At 42.5% G+C, this 20,783-nt stretch overlaps 1 protein-coding gene across 5 annotated transcripts in view; it reads right to left on the bottom strand.

Moving 5' to 3' along the window:
• Positions 1–5,599: 5,599 nt before the first annotated feature.
• The window catches only part of IKZF2 (IKAROS family zinc finger 2), a 108,727-nt gene continuing 93,543 nt past the window's right edge, over positions 5,600–20,783 (bottom strand). For all 5 annotated transcript variants that reach the window (XM_030952925.1, XM_030952926.1, XM_030952924.1 and 2 more), the window contains 3 exons: positions 19,538–19,675; positions 11,852–11,995; positions 5,600–6,987 (listed from right to left, as the gene is read on the bottom strand). In XM_030952925.1, coding sequence (XP_030808785.1) covers positions 6,263–6,987; positions 11,852–11,995; positions 19,538–19,675 — 1,007 coding nt within the window. In that variant the 3' untranslated portion in view covers positions 5,600–6,262. The remainder of the gene's footprint in view (positions 6,988–11,851; positions 11,996–19,537; positions 19,676–20,783) is intronic.

The following is a 20,783-nucleotide window of genomic DNA, read 5'->3' as shown; positions in this document are numbered from 1 at the left end:
GGGCTGCAGTGCAGTCACCTAAACCAACACCTGCTATGGAAAGGAAGTGCTGGCCCCAGCTTTGGGCCAGGCTGCTCCCTTTCTCCCAGCAGGAGAAACCAGCCCCTCTCAAGACATGATCTCATTAACTTCATTGCCATTCATTCTGTTGAAATACTTCACCTAGTACTGCTAGTCAAAAGATCACAGTTTTTTGTGTTTTTTTGTTTCCAACAGTAAAAAAATATGAGTTTTACTACAACTATGCAGGTTTCTGTTGAAATGGTCATTTCTATCCACTGATTAATTAGGCCCCAAGATGAAAAGGAGAAGTTTATACAGAAGGAGATAGCATGGGAAGTTATCTTCAAAGATGAGGACCCAAGTGTGCACACTGATAACCACCTTTCCAAAGGCTGGAAGTGAACAGGAACCAGGAATCTGCATGATCAACTGGGAAGGTAGGTGAATTAAACAGAGATTGGTTTTACTGTTTCCTTGGCCTGTTAAGCATGCAGCATGGCAAAGCCTGAGCCCAGCCCTCCTCCTGACTGTCCTCCGCACATTTCAGAGCTGGGTAGGAGAAGGACACAAGGAGGTCAAATTAGAAACCAAATTGGAAAGCAGTGATGTTCTCCTTTGCTTATATCTCAGAACACATCAATGGGATAAAAGGGAATCTATTCACTGTGAAGCAAATTCCAGCTCTTCTCTACCTAACTCAGCACCCCTCTTTGGGAGAGCATTGCCAAGGGGGTGGCTCTGGGCTGTGCTGGGCTCAGGCTCTGCCCAAAGCCTGCTGGCCCAGCCACCTTGCCCACGGTGGCCCTCCTGGCACACTCAGCTCTGCAGCCCTGCAGGGGGAACAAGTGCACCTGAAACCAGGTCACCAACCTCTGGGGAAGTCCCAGAACCAGCACTGTGCTCATCACAGCAGTGTTCCAGCTTGTGAGCCCCCTGAGTGCCTCCTGCTCATGAGCTTCTCTGGTCTCTGTGCCAATTCCTGCGCTGGCAGCAGCGTGACAGGCAAACTTGCAAACCACTTCCAAAGGACTCACCACATTTGTTTTTCCAGGCTGAAGCAAGAAGCAAGAGCTTCAAAGCCCGCTCCCAGACCTAAGTGGGAACTCTAAAGCAGAGCAAAGTCCACCAAAGGGTGCTTTACTTAAAGAGGGAGGAAACAGGAGAAGGTTCCCTGGCTCTCTGTAGGGCACGGTGCAGCTGGGGGCTCCCACAGCAAGTCCTGGCATTGTGCTGGGAATGCTGTGCTCCCTGGGACCAGCTGCAGACCAGCTCTGGCTGGATAGCTGGAATGTACTTTGCTGCGGTCATTTTCAGCCCTTCCCACTCCTAAAAGCTGTTTGACTCCAGGAAATGTCACAGCAAAGTACTGCCCAGGGTCCTCTCTCTGGGCCAAGCTGCCAAGGAGGGTGCAGAGCAGGAGAAGGGATGTTTCCTTTGGGTTGGTTTTTGTTGTGCATTCTGAAAGGGTCTGGTGGGATATCAGGAACAACATCAGGATCTCCCAAAATGCATTTGGAAAAGGCACATATACAATAAAGCATACCTCTAACTACACAATACCATATATATATATAAATGTACTTTCTCAAGCTCTCCAGCTGCCCCAGACCACAGGCCATCCACTTTTGTTTTTAAACGCTATTAAGCCAAGCTAAGATGTGAATTACTAGCAGAAAAGCCAATTTCATCACCCTTTTTCCTAAAATGCCACAATGACTTTAGGTGACCCTGGCAGTCTCCCTCATTACATTAAAAAGCACAGCAAGAGTTAAGGAAAGGAATTTATTCAGTGAAGGAACTGCATTACTGTAGCTCCTGCCCTTGGCTGAAATAAGCACCTTTGCTGCAGTTATCTCCAAAGTTTCTCTCTGGAGGAAGGAGTGTCTGTTGTCTGGCTTCTTTCAAATCAGAACAAGCTAGCCCAGGGCCTGGGCAACAGTAATAATGCCCAATGAAAGCCCAGTTTTGAAGAGTTGGGTTTTATTACTGACCTCCTGGCCAACAGCACAAATTTAGGGAAGCCCTTGTAAACAGAAAGAGATTTGCAAACTCTGACAATTGAGAATTTCTTCACCTTGCAGTAAACATACTTTAGGTCCTCATGGCTACTTTGTGAGCTGGGTACTAACATTGTAGAAACAGTATCACTAAAAATCAGGCCCATCAACCCCTTTTAAATCTTCCTCTCTGCTACAGACCACTACAGGTTAATGCCTAGACACCTTTCACATCACATCATAGATGAAAGCACTTTTTAAGGAGAATAAAATTATTTTAATCCCATAAGTTACTGAGTAAAGAGCAGGCTTTACTGAAAAATGCAATATATTTTGATGTGCACTCCTAACTGATTACAAAGAGAGGTGGCTGTAAAATTAATCAGTCATAACTGCAGATATATAGATAATGCCCTTTGCTCCAAGGATATGGATCACACCAAAAGCAGAATAAGCAGTCACACTTCTCTTTAAATTAATAGGCTTGTAATCCTCTAAACTGAGTCAGAATATTGCCATTTTTGATGTAAAAGAAGCAAAAGGGTTTACTGGCAGAGAAGTGCCCAGATTTTTTTCCTTTTTTTTTTTTTTAATGAAAATGGGGAATGCTCACAGGAAGCCAACTCTAAATTTGCAAATGCATGTTTCTAACCAGAAACCCAATTCCAAGAATTTCAAAAGAGTCCAATAAAAATCAACCAGATTTGATTTCCAGCACCAAATACTCAGAACAAACGGATTTAGAGGCCAGGGATTAGCTACTGAAATTCCTAGTACACTATGAATGACTAATGAAGTTGATGAAACTCAAGAGCTTTTCTTAGAAATCCAATTCTTGCAGAGAGCAACCAAGAAAAAACACCCAAAGAAATCTCTGCTGCCCCATTTTGCTCACTTTTGTGAAGGAACAAACTGCATTACATAAAGCTCTCTAATAATTTTCAGTAGGAATTGAATTCTAAAGTACATGTTAATTCAAAATTTTGTTCAAAATTTGAACTAGAATTTAATCTTTCTTTTCCTAACTCTAGGATAAAAGTCTCCTGTGAATGTTTAGAAAAGGACATTGATAAGAAAAAATCAATGTGACCCCTCAAGTTTCTTCCTCTCCAAAAAATGTGGTTTCACTAAGATAATTCCCCAGTACTTCTCCAGTTCCCTGTGCCCATGACACCAGGACATACAGACCTCACCTGCTACCATTAGATCAAGAAGCTGGACTTAACTGAAGCCAGGTCTAAAATCAGTGGGTGTCCCCATGTGATCCTTTAAACACCCACAGAATACACCTTACTGGAGGTAGCAGTGAATCATCAGTGACCCCAAGTGCAGATGAGCTGCAGATGTAATTGCAGCCATCTGATCTGTGCATACACAAGAGATTCTCCACCTTTCCCGTATTCTGGTGCTTTCCCAAACAAAGGCAGAAATTTTAAAGACTTTTTCCCTAGTGCTAGCTATTCCAAGAAACCACAGCCCAATGTTCTTTCGCTGACCACAGAGGGGAGAACGGAGTGTTTCCCCCAGAGACTGAACGGATTTGCCGGCAACCTTTCTCTCTAGCTTGGGCATGTGTTTTTCTGGAGGCCCAGGAAAGCCCAGCAACCCTCAGGCCCAAGAACCCTTTAGTTTCCACTTTGTTCTTAAATGACCTTTCCTGCCTCAGCAAATCACCACCACTTTTTTCTTTTCTGAATTTCCAAACACATCCTGACACGAAGCACGGCCGGCCGCCCCCTAAGCCCACCTCCCTCACTGCAGAGAATCAGCCACACAGAATCAAAGTGATGCCCTCCAGCATCTCCCTGCTTTGCTCCTGCACAAACAAAATTTGGCTGCACCAGGCACAAGACAATGAGAATGGTCCAGAGGATGGCACTGGTTCATTTGCCCCAGTTTCCTCTACATTAGGGTGAAGAAAGAAGGAGGGGGAGGAACCCAACAACATTAAGAACAATGTTGGGAATAGATCTTTAAATCTGTCTCTCCAAAGCCTGCATATTCCCAGCCTTGATAGGTCTCACATTACACAAGATGACATTTCTCTCCATATTGTATTATAATTAATAGGCTACTGCAAGACTTTACCAGCTCCTACTTAATAGCATTGCAGTGCTGGGAAGCAGTCATCAGGTAATCTGGCCATGATCTACTGTATTCTTTCTAAAGACAGGTTCTAGCTGCCAAGAATGTCACCATAAAAAGATTTCAATCAATACCTTTCAGCTCCTACTTTCAAATGCTCCAGGTCTAGGAAGAGAAGAAGAAAAAAAACCCAGTACCCTCAAAACGAACAGCAAACTGGCATATGCATCAAGTGCACAGATTGGAGGGAGCAGATGGGAATTCATTATGGCCTGATCTTGCTCTCTCTTTTATACTTTAGTAACTTTATCCTTTGGAAAAGGTCTCCCCAGGCGCATGGAGACCGTGTGTGCGGAGGGGGTTAAACCCATCCAGATCTTTCCATTCTCAAGCTGTGCTCTTGTTGCCAAACAACAACATTTCAATTGTGATTGGTACAAACAGTTGGGTTTCAATGGCAATCTGTCCTGTAGGTTTAAGCCCAGTTTTTACTGATGCAACTTGCCGGGTGCTTGCTGGCTTTGTTATTTACTGAGAGAGAAAGAAAGGAAACAAAACAGATCAGTGGACTAGTTTTCTTGTCCAGTCTGTGTGTCAAGGACTCTCTCTGGAGTGTGCTTCTCCATTTGCTTTCCCTACAGGGAAATTATTAAACTAGGAACAAAAATGAAATCTTTAAGCCCAAATCAATACCCAGCACCTACATCTCCACTTATCCCTTTCTCAAGAAGCAGGGAAGATCATGTGTGGCCTGTTGGTTTGCTGGGCTTCTGTGCTCACCAGGGGCAAAGCCTATCCAGCAAAACCTGCTATAACACTTTCACCTCTAAATTCAGCAGAATTGATGATGTACAAACAAAAGGAAGTCAGTGGTTCAGCAAATTAAGAAGTAAGAAGTCAACAAGAGCAAAAACAGTCAAGGTTGGGAACCTGATGTAGCTGAAATAGTTGGGGCAGTTCCATTAAATTCAATGGAGCCAAGAGGATTAATGCTGGCCAAGGATCTGGCTCCTAACGCTTTCCCAGCTGCAAGTCTTAGTTTAGGCTGTTGCCAAGAGGTTAACACTGTGATAGTAGAATGAGAAAGTATTTACATAATTATGTATCTATATATACCTATATTTAAAGAACACTTTGCTACTAGCACTTTTGTCATTTTTAAATCCATAATTTTAACCCAAAAGTATTTCTGAAGAGCAGCAGAACCTCTTGAGTAAACTACAGGCTCTCACCCACTCCTAGGCCACTTACTGTCCTAGAAGCAAGTTTAAATGTTATTTCTAAATGTTCTTTCTTAAAACTTAGGGTGCAACTAAAGAAATAAGGCTCCCAAGGGTCTCTAAGAAGCCAGTGAGACAACACATAGGCATGGAGCAACAGAATATCAACAATTCTAAAAAAAGGTGCTTCATAAGTTAAGGAAAATAAAAATACAAAGCCTCAAACTTACCACAGAAGGCCCTCAGACTTATGAAACTAAACTGCTATAATGTGGTACAGTGTTAAGACATACATTTCTTTTTTTTTTTCATTATTTACATCCTAGAGGGGCAATACACACTGAACCCAGGAAAACAGCTCACCCTTGAAAGTAATTTTGAGAGGAATATTGACTTTGATTCATGCTCCTAACTCCCTACCAGTTTTGCTTTAAAAATAATTGTTCATTCTGCAGAACAAAGCTCCCCCCCTTTCCTCCAGCCACCGAAAGCTCGCACCGTATCTTCACATTAGAAAAAGGCTCTCCTCTGAAATGTTTCTACCTATTCCTCTGAAATTCCGAATGAGTGGCATCTTGTTGGGACTTGAAAGCACCTGGCATGGTTGAGCGACATCCCAAAAGAGGACATGGTGTACAACTGACTGAGACGGACACAGACTGCCTTCCAATTCCCACAGCAAGCAAGGCGGCTCACTCCCCAAAAACCGATTGCCACAACAAACCTCTCTTTTTATCCATTCCCTTCCTTCTCTCCATTCTTAAGCTGGGCAGAGCAAATGAGGTTGGGTCCACAAAAAATAAGGTTAATAATAATAATTAAACAACGGCAACAACGACAACAGCAACAACAACAAAATAGGCGTCTCAATGTCTGAGGAAAAGTGGGATTGTAAGTGCAGTATTTCTTCATGTGCAGTTCTTGTACTTCATAGGAGTCCCCTTTGGATGAGAAGGCCTAGCGGAATGTGTGCTCCCCCCGGACTATGTGCGACGAGAACTCATAGCGGTCCTGGCTCCGGTAGCCACAGATGTTGCATTCCAGCGGGTCCCGGTAGCCGTGGCAGCCCATGTGGATGGTGTACATGACATGGTCCAGGAAGAGGACGCGACAGTGCTCGCACTTGAAAGCCCTAATCTGCTCCCCTTCGCCGTTGATCACCTTGTACATATCCTTTAAAGAGCCCTTAGAAGCTTTTGTGACATCCAAAGGCTTGGCCTCCTCCTTCACGTAAGCCGGGTTTGGCTTGATCTTGGGGGTTAAGGCAGCGTTTCCTGGGTAGGACTGGCGGTCGTCGTGGCTGCTGTCTGAGTCAGTAGAATCCAGGCAGCTATTGCTGGGGGAGCCCTCTCTATCCTGGATTCGACTCTTTGGTCTGATGAGGGAGATGGGGCCATCCATGTTGTTCTCGTGGCTGTCAGCTGTTTCCCTGCTGATGGGCCTCTCTATCCTGCTGGGATGATAGACCTGAGCGTAAGCTGAGCTGATGACCGGGGCCACCTCTGCAATTGTGCTCGGTGTGTGCTGCATCAGGGGGTGAAGTGCCTCAGCTCCAAGGTAGGTGATTGCATTGGTGATGGCTTGGTCCATCATGTGAGACTGCATCAGCTCAGCCTCCTTGTCATAGCTTAGGTTCATATCAAAGGGGATATCTGGATAGCCAAATCTCATGAACTTTTCACCTAAGAGATAAAAGCAAATCCATGAGCAAAATCAACACAATCATGGCAATGTTTCACTGCAAAAGAGACAGAAACCTCCTGACTTGGGGTGAAATGATTCCAGAGTCTAAAGTTAACCTCCTTCCATTTATTACTGACCTCCTAAAAAGTTCCTGTCCTGAGATGGATAAAACAGTAACCTCACCAAGAGCTTTCTTCGTTTCTTTTTAAAATTTATTCCACGTGAAACATGTGGCTGTAACAACTTCCAGAACAATTCCAAATCTTCAACTGAGCCTGACTGTGCCCACACTTCAAGTTAGGAAGTACAACTGGATTGAAATATTGAGGCCAGTGAAGTTCTGACAGAGTATACCATTAGACATCCTCTCCCCAAAATTCAAGGGAGCATTTCACATGTGGCCCACAATCTGAGGTGCCTCACACCTACCTAACAACAAGGCTGAACAGTGAGAAACCCAAACAACAGGTAGAGGGGGCTTCTTATGGTGGCACCTGTAGAACCACAAGATGTAAATCCTTTAACCAGCAGAAAAAACCCCCAAACATTAAATGACAGCATGTGACCAAGAATGAAGCCATTTACAGGAACAGTGGAGGCTGATCTTTTTGGACTGAGAAAAAAAAGATACACACACACTGCTCCATTCCCAGTGTCTAATTAGGTAAGAAAACAAATAGAGAAACCAGGTGTATAGCTTTGTTTCACTTGGTAAAAGACAAAAGCACTTTTCACTGACACAGGATAAATTTATACCTAATGACGCTGAAGCTGGCTGGTTCATCACTGTGAATCCTCACTCACATCCTTGTAAGCTTTTAACATCAATGGCATGACAGATGTGCAAAACCAGAACCACATGCTGGTACATTATGGCAGTCACAGGGCACAATGTTACACATCACAGCTCTCCTTGGAAGTGAACAGACTGACCACTGCTTACACCAGGGCTCAGCTCAGCAGCACTGCTTTTTCAGTGATGGCTTCAGAGAGTCAAAGCTCATGGAATAACTTCTTTTTAAACAGGAAAGGGTATATGTCCATGATACAAGATGCACACGCTCCTGTGTGCTCACACATGCAATTAGCTGGTTGTTGACATCTAGCTTTTAAAGCTGATTTTATGAAGTCTGATAAATAATATTGGTTGGTTTTCATTGTCTTTGTTACTTCACTTCCTTAGTACAAAAACCCAGACTTTTTTCCCAGTAGCGTAAGTTAATATATTCAAGAAGTCACTACTTACAAGTGGTTTGGCTACTCAAGAATTAAATTACTCAAGAAGCTTCTTCTATCACCTTTTGCCAAAATTGCTTGGAACACAATGTGTATAAACCACTATAAGAAACAGAACTGTAATCCCAAATCTCTTCCAAATTGCATTAGTACATTTCAACACAGCTATCACTCAGCATTTTATTTTTGACTATAATAATTCATTCCACTTAGAGTGACTTATTCTAAAGTGATGCATAGAGAAGAACCACGATGTCCTTAGAGATGATGATGCATCACTTCTGCTGGGGAACTTAGCCCTGATTATCAAGGTAATTAAATGTAAGTCTAAAGTGAAGCACATGAATATTCCTCCTCTGTTCAGCAGTACTGTTTACATGGCTGGACACCATACCATGCTTGTGTAGCTATGATGTGTACTCAACGAGGGTCCTGGTAATCTGACATGACTTGTGGATGATTCTTGCCATCAGACATCCTCCTTTCAGTGCTTTGCTGTGGTCTGGCAGCCTGTGATGGCTGTGCTGCCACCGACAGGATGGACAGCTCTGCAACTGGACATTCTGTCTGATGCCCACTGGTGCCTGTCACCTGCTCTGACCTCTGGTGTCATTCTTGTGTTTGGATAAAGAAGTAGATCTGGTGAGGGTCTGATCCAGCTGCCAAACACACTGTCAGTCCTTTGTAGGCTTTACAGATGAAGAAATATTACCCATCCTTTATGGGCTACTTGCATAACTGATGCAAACCTTATTTTGATTCCTTTCATCATCCATGTTTAGTTACTCCAGCACAGACAGCAAAGAAAGCTGTAAATTGCCAGTGACCTGAATTATTTATTCCTTTAATTATGAACCAGTTCCAAAGATGTCAGAGTCTGAGAAATGGAGTGTGACATAAAAAAGCAAAATAAATGATAACATGGGAAGGAGAGGGTGTAAAATGCAGAGCTCAGAAGTAACCAATAAATAGCCCAATAGACCAGTACAATGTGGTTTCCAAATTAAATTCCTCTTTAGCCAATTCTGTACTTAAAATCAGCTAATCAGCCCAATCATTCTGAATTTTCATTTAAACTATGCTCAAAGTCTATTTATCCTTGCCCTACATTAGTGAAGCAGAAGAAAAAACTTTCTCCCCTCTGGCCATATGACATTCAAATAAACCCCCAAACAGGTATTTGAAGGCAGATCAAAGCACACAGACACAGCTGTCCTGTGATACCTGTAGTTCATCTCATCAAGTATCTAAAGCAGCTGCAGTGCTGGACACTTGGGAGAAAGCTACAAGAAACCTTGGAGGAAGCTGTTCCAGCATTTCCCCCTGGGGAAGTTTCTCCCTGACCCCCATTAACCAGAAGCTGAGTGTAATTTGGCAGCCGGCTGATCTTCATCTGTTCTGAGACGCCCGTGTATTTTTAATTCTTACTCTAACAACCATGGTCTTATCGTAAACCACATAAATGTCTCCTTTTGCATCCTGCCAGTTCTTAACCTCGGTGACATTCTGAGAGGAAGCTCCAAATTCCAACTGAAAATACATGAATTTGCTTCACATGATCAGCCTGAAGACGGCTGCTTTTAATTTAACTGGTGTCTGCCTCTCCCTCATTGAACAAGAAGCAAAATGAAGTACTCACACTCCTGCACATCACAAATTTTACTTTCTCTGGAGTGTGCCTCCACTATTTCAGCTGGTTTGGTAAGACTAGTACCTCAAGAGCAGATATATAACCAAGTCTCTCGTGCAGAAATGAATTCATTCTATTTGCTGTACGCTGCTTCCTTTCCTCCTGAAAATTCAGCCATAGGAGAGACTGTGGTCCATAACCACAGTCCCTCGGAGATTGCTGATCAGAAAGAGCAGTAAAGCACTGATAGATGTAGCATGCAAAGATTTTAGCTTATGCTTACATGACCTTCTCATAAACACCATTAAGTTGTTTTGGACAGGTGCCATGCTTGCAGTATGCACAGGAAAATTTCCTGCAAGCAACAGAACCATTACACATTCTTCCTGATAGAGCTGAACAATATTTAATTGGGGAGAAAAGTAGAAGAAAAGTGAGGTCATGGTGGAGGGGAGGAAAAAAAAAGAAAGGCAGCCAAGTGAAGACTGCTACTATTCAATCTAAACACTGTGATGCCACTAAAGATCAGAAAAATAAGATATCGTAAAAATGAAAGGGGGTACTTTTTATCCTACATATGGCTAGTGATATGCTACTAGACACTAGATAAAAAAAGGATTTATCTAACAACAAAATAGTAGAACCTGCTGAAGAGAATAATAATGTGGTATAGCATCTCTCAGGCAAAGATTTCCAATTAGTAAATTTACCTCTGAACACAAGAACAACATATGGTCAATGGTACATGAGTGGACAAGTAAAATCACCTTTCTCCTTTAAACATGTAACAACATAGGAAATACTGATGTCTCCCAGCGTTCCCCATGTGGGATGGATCACTGCTGGCCTAACCTTGGCTCAGCACTGATATTTGGGAATGGTCAGCTGACTGAGAGCAGCCAGGTCAGTGTGTCAGTCCCCCCAGGTGAGCTGCTGCACACTGCTGGACCCCTGCTATTCCAAACCATGCAGCTTACTTACAGCCACCTTCAGGGGTGATTTAACTAATCCATCTGAATCTCCATTTAGCTGAGGGGCAACAATTTTTCTAAATGGCTGTGCTAATTACTTACAGTCCTGTGATGCTCTCTGCAAGTGTCCTCAGAATAGGCAGAATGAGACACCCTTAAGTTGTGTGTGACTGCCCTTCAGGGAGTGAGTGTGGAAAACGCCTGCTGCCCTGCTGCGTGACTGCAGAGTCTGACACTTACCCAAACAATTCTCTGTTCCAGCTTCCCTCCTAAGAAGTTTTGCATTACTTCAATAGCAGTAAAAAGAAGCTTTAAGTTACAGCTAAAACCAAGTAAAATTCTCCATACTGTCACCTGTTACAAGCTGAATAATTTTAATATGTCAAGACACAAAGTAAAATATGAATTCTTGACCTAGGATTCTAAATCTGGCAACCAAAAGCCACCCAAAGCTGTTTCTTATTCATGCATTAATAAGTTTATTGTGTGCAGAGTGCTGCACTCGGAGCAAGAACTTCTTCTTCCAACACAAGGGATGTGATTTACTTCCTCATTCCAGTATTATCAGACCAGTTGTTGCCAAGTGTCAGGAATTTAATACAAATTAGAAGTCTCGAGATACTTGTTGTTTGTTTTTTTAACACATATGGAGACAGAAAATTATATGACAGTCTTAGCTTGTTTTTGTTTTTCTGGAGCAAGGAGAGGGAAGATGACAAGTCTAAATCTCAAATGGGCTAGAGTGAAGCTTAAAAAAAACCCCCACAAACAAAACAGTGTGAAGTAGAAAGCTCAAGGTTTCCTCAGGCATTTTCATGATAGTGGACTTCACTTTTGAATTATCTGGACTGGTAAAATGAATTCAATAATTATCATGATTTTTTGCTGTGATTTAACCACCTCCATTGCTGTATCAGAACCAAGTTGTGAGAGTGCTACTTTTCCCCTTGTTCTTCTGGCTATTACAAATAGCACATAACCCATAGCCATGCACTAAAAAGAATAAAAGGCTCATTTCCAGCTTACCCACAAACTTCTGTGGGGTGGAGCTTTTACGTTTGCCCATGTTGCTTGTCAGCTTCTCTATAACAGCAGGTCTCTCAAAAGGCACCACAGAAATATTGTTGTCCATCACAGGCTCTTGTTCCTTACAATCTTCCAGAGCAGGTACTAAATAAAACCAAAAAAAATGGTATCAGACAGGTCTGGTCTACACTTCACAGAACACAAATAATTTGAGCCTTGCTGACTGTGCAACACAACATAAAGCAAGGTGTGAGAACATTTTGGGCATCAAGACAGAAATCACCTGTAAGCAGAGCCACATTCACAAAACATGTCTCCTTGGGAACATATTATTTAGCAGCAACTCAAATTTAAGTATTTATAAAAGGGCTTGTTTAGTTCTGGACACTCAAGATCAACAGTGAGGAGAGAGAGGACACTTTTGAAAACTCCCTCCATAGGTGACATTTTGTATTACTCTCTCTTCAATATGGTCACCTGTCAACAATGTAAATCTTTAGTTATCATTCTCTGTGTATTCCCTTCACAAATACAGCATAATCACTCTCAGTATTATCTTTTTGCACTAATCTCAATGATTAAAAATCACACACGGCATTGATGAGCCGTGTTTGCTGGGCCGGGCTGTGTGTTCCCTAAGACAAAGGGTTCTCAAATGAAGGATCAGTTTGCTAAAGCATATTTCCTCTCTTCACACTGTAATGAGACTGTAAAATCAACACACACTGTACTGGAATTGCAAGATTAACATCACATGGAAATTCCCTTCAGAATCAGACACAGAAACTACCCATTTTTTGATTAATAATTTATCCCCTCAAGCACAGATCTAACTGTCTGCAAACAGAGGTTTTCTGCATCTTACTTCACATCATCAGGGAGCAGGAATCGGCAGGGAGCATTCTTGTGCTAACTACATCAGGGGGAATGCTCATACACTGTATTTGAGACAAAACCAAAAAAATCAATAACTTCTTCTGTCTTTACTCATTTCACTCCTGTCATTTGTCAGTTTAGGGAATAAGGTGCTAAAGCTAAAATGTAGGAATTGCACAGGCTTCTAACCAGGGTAGTGAGCCACTTGCACAGGGTTTTATGCCACTTGCTGATACAGCCATTCTTAAGCACCTACAAAGTACTTTGGTTTTGTTGAGCATCCTCCTCTAATCATCCTCTTCTAATCAGGGGTAGCAGACTGATCAGACCTGGAGAGTCCCAGTCATTTGCAATATCTATCAAGTGTGTAGCTCTGCTCTGCTGTTACGAGTTTAATACCAGGCCTAATTGTCCTGCATTCATCCTCAGAAGGTAGCAAGAAAAACCTGAGAGGGATCAGCCACTAGGGCATGTGCTAATGGGATGGTTGGGGTATATAGAGAATGGATGGCAGAAACACAGAAACTGGGGTGATGTGGCACAGAGCTCCTACAGTTTGTAAACTGAGAGGAACCCACTGCATTTTCTGTCTTAGATCAGACTCCCCCAGCAAGGTGCTGGGTATTGCAGAGGTGGCAGAGAAGGCCTGGCAGCCTCCTGTTCTGCCAGCCCTCCTCCTGTCTCTCACCATGGCAGTCTTTTGTGTCACAGACACCTTCTCCCAGACAGTGCCATAAATGAACTCCACCAGCCCACTTTCCTCCTGTGGGAACTGCACTACCTTCAGGATCCTGGCATGGAATAATCACCCCCCTGTTCCTAAACACAGCTGTTTGCTAGCACACAATACACCAAAAATGGGGTGATAAAAGCCTTGTCTCTGCCTTCTTTCTAGTAAGGAAGAGCAAATACCAGGCAATTACAAAACAGACTATCTGCTCAGGTGAACTTCTCAAGTCAGATACCCATAATAAGAAAACATGGCAATTTATTCATTTGATTCCATTTGTGCCTCTGCTGCTATGGAAAGCTGAGTACTTTGAGGCTTAGAATCTACCATATGCTGTAAAATGATTTACTCTGCTGCTTTTTTATTTGTACAGGATGCTCCCCCTGAGAAACACAATGGTTTCTCATTTACAAGGCAGTCCTGCTGGCATCACTGAAAGGGAGGGGAAAAAAGCATAAATATGAAATGAATCTAATGTTGCAACAAAATGCGATGCAGTGTTCAAGTGACCTAATTAATGCCCAGTGCAGACTGGGAGGCCTGGAATACTTTAATAGCTAAGGGTAAAGTTTTAAGGTTAATTAAATACCGTGCTTGGTCAGGAGCTATCTGCACTACTCAAGTATTTATCAAGGAGATTTGGGCAGAAAGAAAAGATGATGTCTGCTGATTTTCACTGGGAACTGGCCTCTGTCTGTCCTTTTTGGCTTCCCCAGGCTCAGGGGATGCATGCACACAGGGTGTGAATCCTGGGATGTGACAGCCAAGGGCCATGTCCACCCAGGTGCCACTTCCAGCCCTTGGTGCACAGGACACACAAGGCTGGTGGTGTGGTGCTAGGAAGGTGCCCAATCCCTCCTAGGAACACCTGTGCAAAGCATCCTGAACCAGTTCAAAGCTCCTGATCATTTTAAAAGCCATCTGAATAAGCCCCAAATGTAGTGACATTTGTATAGTCTTATAACAATTAAGTAATAATTAAATAATTCTGCTGCTGGGCATATGTGTGTAAAATTTCCTACACATAATTTGAAACCTTTCTTCCATGAAAAATGAATAGTGCTAAAAAAGACATCTGCTCTTCTCTAAGTCAGGCAAAAATCCTGCTTGGACTCATTTTAAAACTAAAATCATCAACAATAAAAGCACTTTGTTTTCCATTTTTCATGCTGAAGGTACTTTTTCCCACATCAGAACCCAAGTTTATAATCCAGGGCACTTCTCTTTTGCAACAGAATCACTGAATCACACTAATATTTGTGTTATGACAGAAATACATTACCAGAGTGTGTTTTTTAATGCAGATTTCCTAGGAGAAGGGAAAGAAGGAAATAATCTAGTTTCTGAAACCATTTAAACAGCAGGCAAAACTGGACCAAACAGATGAGATATCACATTTCAGAAACCCGAAAAGTTAAATATCACATTGACAATTCTAGATACATTAATTTTCATTTCAATTTAAAAACACACAAATAAAGGACACGTAGCCCAGCCTGATTTTTTAAGGAAAAAAAAAAAAAAGAAAGGGAAACCAGACTGATCACACAAAAACCACCAGCTCTCAACAATCAGCTGCTCTGTAGTAGAAGCTCATGTACACATTTACTCAGCAGTAAATGCAATTCCTTTTTTGTTGTAGTACATCCTACTTCATTACCTTGAACAGCTGACAAGATATAACTAGCTCAGATACAGCAACTCATTTCATGCTGAGCATTTACAGTCTCAGCTCAGGAAGACTTTTTTATTCTAAAAATCCAACTTCCAGCCCAGGAAAAGCCCACGCTTGAGTATGTTTCTGTTCAGGGATGTTCTTCATCAGCTATCAGGGTGTGCTGCTGGATTGCCCATGGAAGAGTTCACTGCCTCTGACACTGTCAATATTCAACTGTAATTAATACAAAGTATTGTTTCTGAGCTAAACTCTGAATTCATAAACTTGGATAGTCTTCAGAACAGTCTTTCTTTTCCTGAAGACATTGTTTTTTCAATCATAGTGAATATCTTTAACTTTTTACTTCTTAATTTTTCAGAAACCACATGAACTATTAAAAGAGTTTATGCTGTACCAGTGAGGAAAGAATAGGAGGAAAAAAAAGAGAAGCAAAAAAATTACCCAGTGTGTGTTTTGCTGATAAATATTTTGTGTGCAGACACCAGACACTGGGCTAAGTCTCAGCTGGTATAAATTAGTATTACTCCATCAACCTCAATTTCCTTTCTGAGGCTCACAATATTGCTATTTAAAAGAAGTGTGTGTGTGCAGAGAAATGACAGGAAATATTCCCATGGACCCTGGTGGGAAGTGTCCTGTGGGACCAGCATTTTAACGATGTTTTAAGCAACTATGTAAGAGAGAAAGACACAAGGCCATTGTGTGTTTTATGTGGAGCTGGCCTTTGAGCCTCACAGCCTAGGGCTAGGCTTCTTTCTCCTTCTCCTGAAAAGAGTACCCTTCTCCACTCCTGGAAGAATTTCTCTGGACTTTTGGCTTTGTGGCAGTGGAGAAGAAGATATAACTGGGTGCAAACCATAGCTAGCCTTCAACATTTCTCCCTGCTCTTTCCTGCAAAAAGGGCATGTTCTTGGCATGCAGGGACTGTCTGTTTTGTCACCCCCAGCACACTGCAGACTGATTTCTCCTTCCAGAGCCAGCACTGCTTAGCTGAAAAATTCCAACAACAAAATCATGGGATCTCTCTTGCAGCCTCTGTCCTGCTGAGCAGGGAACAGGAACACAAGGAGGGGCAGCTCGACAGGCAACTGGCACCCTGCAAGAGAATGGAGCAAGACCCAGAGATTTGTATGTTCCTACTCACCCCCCAAAAGTAACCCTCCTTCCTCCTCTCTTGTTTCCCCTTATGGCTTCAGTCAGGTGATCTAGCCATCTGCAAGACAGAGATAATTGAAAGCACCAAAGTAGATGTCTGTAGCATGTCTGTAAACTGATGGGCTTGAGCACAATGCTTGAAAAAAATCCAAACCCTCTAGGGGCTGCTTCCAGTTTTCTGGAACAATTAGTCTCTGCAGAAATAATTTGGATCAATGCTTAGCGTTGGCCAATGCTGGTGCTGTTAAATCAGGAGGAGCAGGATGCTGGTAGAGATCAGAAAATCCCCACATCTCCCTGTTCTGTGTGCAATGGTGAAGTTGTGAGCAGGAGTCACACCAAAACACACTCAATGCTTCAAAACGCCCAGCAAAAACAAAACACCAAGTATTTGGAAAGAGAGTTAGGAAAGCTCATCCCAATGGGATGCAAAAGAGAAGTCTCCAAAACATACTCTTAGTGATCCTCAGGAATATCATTTCCATGTGTGACATGGGAGACAAGAAAATGAATACAGTTTTTTCAGGGTTACTATAAGGCCTAAGATTAAGCTGAGTAACCAATTTTTTATTCTCTTCCCTGGTGCCTTCACAATCCCAGGAAAAAGGATTTGCTGCAGATCTCTACAGGCTGGTGCTCATGACCCTCATGCTGAGCTTCACTGGTGTGAGTGGTGCTGGGATGGGAGCTGGGATTTCTGACTGGTCCCAGCTGAATCTGGAGCTCCCTGTCACTGCCTGTCCTCGCTGTGCCCTCTGTAAACAACTAAAATGAAGACACTGGATCAAACATCCCCTTCAACATTCACCAGGGGAGGCACAGACATATTTGCCCAGAGGAGAAAGAGGCACTGGTTGAATTCAAAGTGCTGCTTTAAGCTAATTTTGTTGAGAAAAGTGAAGTGGTTGTGTGAACACTTCTATTTTAAGTCCAAGCAAAGTCAGTCAGGCTGTAAATAAAAGAACTGTCCACATGGGATTTGCACTGGTTTAACTTCAGGTGATAGAAAAATCAATGCAAGGTCAATCACTGCAGCTTCTTTGGGCAGACAAGGTTAAGGACTTATCCTTCTTGTCATGGCATTAGGCAGCTTAGAAAAAAGCTTTAGATTTCCTCAGAAATTTTAATTAATTTAATTTATTATTTTAATAAATAACTGTCTAATAAAACCAGACATTGAGCAGCATTTGGGAAGCTCCTCCACAACAGGATTTCAAACATCCTGGCTGTCAGAGCTGTGGGCAGGCTCCTGTTATTCCCTAAGGAAAGGCTGACTGAAGGCATCCCCCCCTGGTTAACAGGCACAAGGAGTGGGTATTTTGTTGGGAATCAATTCAGTGGTTCAACTCCTACCTAATTGACCAAGCCCACAACAGGTACCTCCAGAGCAAAGCCTTGAAACCTGCCTTTTCACTGACTTTTACCAAAAAAAGCCACCTCAGGCACATAATCACTCATGTCAATATCTTTAAAACATCCATGACATTTTAAATGTTGACTTTAGTCTCCAGGGTGTCTACAAAGAGAGCAATTACTTAATAGAGCTGTATGAATATTTTGGCAACATGTACTAAAACTGTCTAATGTGCCTTTATAGGCTTAAATTGATCATGGGAAAGTACTATTTAAAAATTTTTGGAGATTTCTGTCACCGAAATATAGCCTATAGTAGCAATGCTGAATAGATTTTATTTCAGCTTGCATTTTCAGGGTTTTAAAAATTATTTAACAGAAATTATTTCCAGATTAAGCCAAATTTCTCCACTCAGTCATGATAAGCAAAATAGAAAAAAAAAGAAATTGAAGTGTTCTTTTGCCTTTTCATTTACCCACAAACTAACTTTTTTTGGTATTTGTAGGTATATGGCAATTTTTAATCAAAATGGAAAACGTTTTTATATTTTCTGAATACTAAAAAATTTTTAAGTCTTCAAGTATCAAATATCTAAAGACAACTTTGAAAACTTAAAAGAAGTTCAGTTTTAGAAGAGTTTGTGAGACACTAATTTTGAATAAAATTATAACTGTTTTTTTGGACAGCTACCATTTAGCATTTAGTGCTACAGATAAGCCTTCAACCCTGCAGTCGGAGACATTATGCTCATTATCCATACTAATAGCTCCAGAAATTTCTGAAAACAAATTCACAGAGTTTGACATTTCTTGCTTTCAACAATCTTTTTGGCAATCTTCAGCCCTTATGTATATTAACACATGCAGTGTTAGTTAACATATTAATACCAGCAAATGTAAATGCATACAAACATTTTTTTTTTGGTTACAATTACTTTTTACAACACTATTGAATTCCATTCTGCTCTAGAGATTTTGACATCCATCTCTCCCTTTTTTGGAGGCATAAAATAGTATTACAGAGGGTAAAAAGAATGACTTCTGAATACCTCTGCCATCCTTATCTTTTCTAATTATCACTCACTATCAGAAAGGAAGGGGAAGAGAATCATACATTTTATACGTGGCTGCAACACCCAGCATAAGAAGGACGCAGAGCTGTTGGAGCAAGTCCAGAGGAAGCCTTGGAGATGCTCCAAGGGCTGGAGCTCCTCTGCTGTGGAGCCAGGCTGGGAGAGCTGGGGGTGTTCATCTGGGGAAAAGAAGGCTCTGGGGACACCTCAGAGCCCTTCCAGCGCCTAAAGGGGCTCCAGGAGAGCTGGAGAAGGACTTGGGACAAGGGATGGAGGGACAGGACAAAGGACAATGGCTTCCCACTGCCAGAGGGCAGGGATGGATGGGACATTGCAAAGAAATTCTTCCCTGTGAGGGTGGTGAGGCCCCTGAGAAGTTGTGGCTGCCCCATCCCTGGGAGCATCCAAGGCCAGATTGGATGGGGCTTGGAGCAACCTGGTGTATTGTAAGGTGTCCCTGTTCATGGCAGGGGGTTGGAACTAGAGGATCTTTAAGGAGCCTTCCAACCCAAACCATTCTATGATTCTATGACATGACTTTTTGGGTAATTTTCAACAGGTGACTTGGCTTTATTTTCATGTCTGCATATGTTCACATACTAAAAAGTGAAACACTGACTTAAACAAAATAAGCCCAAATAGGGCTGTTAAACTGGACAGAGTGAGGATTTCAGCCCATCTTTTTTTTCTCCTCCTGCCTTTCTGAGTGTAAGCAATCTCTGAGATGGAGGTGATGGAAAGGAAGGAAGAAGAAGGGATGGAAAGAAACCCGCACGAGCCGCTCCAAGTCCAAGGGAGCTCTGGAGGCGGTTTGCACCCACCATGGTGACTCATGACCTGCCCAGCAGCCTCCAGACTGACATTCTGCAGGTAGTTGTGGCAGCGTTCCTTGTGCTCCTCCAGAGAACTGCGCTGCTTGTAGCTCCGGCCGCAGTAGTTGCACTTGTGAGGCTTCCCCACTGCGGAAAGAATGAGAGCACGGGGTCAGATCCACGGCAGCCGTCACCAAAGCTCACACCTCCGCCACAAACAACTCTTGTGATGGAAACACACCTAAGAAAGGTTACTCAAGCCCCAGGTCTCTCTCCCAGGCCCGTGTTCCCACAGCACACGCCTCCTCCCACCCGCCAGGTGCTTTGCCCCATCCGTTTTTCACACTGACGCTGTAGCAGCAGAAGGAAAAGGAGGCGGCCTCGGTGGCAAAGCAAATAAACAGATGCTGAGAGGGGGGAAAATACCAACCAGCTGAATCACACCCCAGCACCAAGTCTCGTGGGAAAGAAACTTCTGAGGCCTTTGGCCCTTGGCACAGCTGCTGTCACAAAAATGAGCTGCCCCAGTGGCCTAATTCTTCTCCCAACTGTGGGGAAACCTATTACGTGGCTCAGAGTTCTTTCATTGAGAACACTTTGCCAAAATTACTCAGGGAGGGGTTGGAAAATAAATTGAAAGTAACTTGGGTAACAGCACTGCTATGTGCCAAAACTGAACAACCACCAGTAATTCAGAGACCAGATAACGTAAAAATATATATAATATAAATATATATACATAAAAATACAAAAAGCCACGTACAATGAAAATCAAGCCAGATGAATGCAAGACATAACTCAAGTTTTAATTTTTTTTCATTTTGCTCAGCAGCATTAAGCTCAAACGGCAAATGCCTCTTAATACACACAAAACCTGGCACCAAATTCTCATAAATTATATCCATTTCATAGTATGTCATTAAGAAACCACAAGAATGGCCTAGCCCAAGGCCAGAAAGCTAGCCAGAAGGTATTTTGCCAAGTGGTGCTAATAAAGGCTTTTAATATAATTTAAACTTGTAGAACATGAACATTTATCCTCTAATAACTAAAGAGCTATTAAGTCAGTGCTGCAAGTCTAGTAAAACACCATTGGCTGCAAACTTCAGAGCTGGCTGAGGGAAGGGGAAGGTCAAACTTCTTCCAGAGTTTTGAAAACCTTAGGTAAGAATTTTAGTTTCTGGCCAAAGAAATTGAGAACATCCTCTGTTGGGTGATCTACATGTTTCTATTGGGTTTGTCCCAATATTGAAAG

The sequence above is a fragment of the Camarhynchus parvulus genome, chromosome 7 (genome assembly GCF_901933205.1).
Source record: "Camarhynchus parvulus chromosome 7, STF_HiC, whole genome shotgun sequence".
Classification (NCBI taxonomy): Eukaryota; Metazoa; Chordata; class Aves; order Passeriformes; family Thraupidae; genus Camarhynchus; species Camarhynchus parvulus.
This window is presented reverse-complemented; position numbering and strand designations above follow the sequence as displayed.